Consider the following 1,728-nt stretch of genomic DNA (forward strand, 5'->3'; position numbering starts at 1 on the left):
TTGAAATCCAGTGTCTCTATTAACGTTGTTCGGTTCATGAACTATGGCAAGAGATTCGGCTACTATCCTGGTCCAGTAATTGGTGCTCTTGGTAATGATGGATGTGTCCTTAAATAAAACTTTATGGCCTTCTGTTAAACTGTGTTCAGCTAAACCTGATTTTTCTGGATAGAATAATCTAATGTAATTTTCATGTTCTCTGCAATGTTGTTGAATGGTGCGTCCTGTTTGTCCTATATAAGCCTTTCCGCATTCACAGGGTATACGATACACGCCTGGTGTCTTTAAGCCAAGTCATCTTTGATCGGGCGAAGTAAGTTTCTGATTTTTGGTGGCGGCTTGTGTATGGTCTTAATGTTGTGTTTTTTCAGAATCCGGGAGATCTTTCCAGAAAGTTGTCCAGTGTGTGGTAAAACTGCTATACTCAATGGTTCTTCAGTTTCTTCTTTGGATTTCCTGTGTTCAGAAAAGGTCCTTTACAGGGAAAAACTGATATCATGCTTCTTGTAATTATTCTGAAGTAGCGTCTTCTTCAGATGATCCAGTTCCCGAGGGAGGGATTCTTCGTCTGAGATGTCTTTTGCTCTATGTGCTAATGTGCTTATGACGGTGTTTCCCTGTGACTTATGATGAAAACTGTTGCCATTGAGATAGAAGTCAGTGTGAGTAGGTTTCCTGTAGACGCTATGGCCGAGACTACCATCGGGCTTCCGGCGGATGAGAATGTCCAGGAATGGCAAGCATCCGTCCTTTTCAATCTCCATTGTGAACTTGATGTTACTATGTTGTTTATTAAGAAATTCTAGTGACAAATGCAGTGTCTTCTCTCCGTGAGGCCAGATGACAAACGTATCATCTACGAATCTATAAAAACATAACGGCTTGAAAGGTGTAAGTTCTAATGCTTTTTGCTCAAAATCTTCCATAAAGAAATTCGCAACTGCTGGTGAAAGTGGTGATCCCATGGCGACTCCATCCGTCTTTTCATAGTACTGTTTATCATATAGAAAGTATGTTAAAGTTAGGGTGATTCTGAATAATTCCACAATTTCCGGTGTGAAGTCTTCATTAAGTAGAAGTAACATACCTTGAACTGGAACCTTGATGAACAATGAAACCACATCGAAGCTGACTAGAAGGTCTCCTGGAGCTGTGCGTATTGTTTTTAGTATATTCACGAAGTCGGATGAATTTTTCACATGATGCTCACACAGTCCTACTAATGGCTGAAGCAGAGAGGTGAGATATCTGGCTAGGCGGTAAGTTGGACCCCCAATGGCTCTGACGATGGGTCTCATCGGGATGTCAGGCTTATGTATTTTTGGTAGGCCATAAAGTCGGGGTGGCTGACTACCGTGTGGCGTGATTTCCTTGCGGGTTTCATATGGTAAACTGGCTTTCCTCAAAAGAGCAGATACTTTCCGTTCGACTACAGGTGTAGGGTCCCTCTTAAGGCGTCTCTAGGCCGTGTCATTGAGTAGCTCCAACATCTTGTTCTTGTAGACTTCTGTAGGCATAAGTACAGTTGCATTGCCTTTATCTGCTGGTAATATGGTGGTGTTGGTGTCTTGGCGAAGATTTTTGAGAGCTGTTCTTTCTTCTTCTCAATGGCAAAAGACATCTCAGACGAAGAATCCCTCCCTCGGGAACTGGATCATCTCAAGAAGACGCTACTCCAGAATAATTACAAGAAGCATGATATCAGTTTGGCCCTGAAAAGGACCTTTT

At 42.2% G+C, this 1,728-nt stretch overlaps 1 protein-coding gene across 1 annotated transcript; it reads right to left on the reverse strand.

Moving 5' to 3' along the window:
* Positions 1 to 476: 476 nt before the first annotated feature.
* On the reverse strand, positions 477 to 1,298 carry LOC145665890 (uncharacterized). Its single transcript, XM_081732997.1, has one exon. It carries the CDS (start codon positions 1,296 to 1,298, stop codon positions 477 to 479), a length of 822 nt encoding a protein of 273 aa, XP_081589123.1.
* Between the last annotated feature and the right edge of the window lie 430 nt (positions 1,299 to 1,728).

The sequence above is a fragment of the Thermobia domestica genome, chromosome 12 (assembly GCF_964235325.1).
Source record: "Thermobia domestica chromosome 12, izTheDome1.hap1.1, whole genome shotgun sequence".
Classification (NCBI taxonomy): Eukaryota; Metazoa; Arthropoda; class Insecta; order Zygentoma; family Lepismatidae; genus Thermobia; species Thermobia domestica.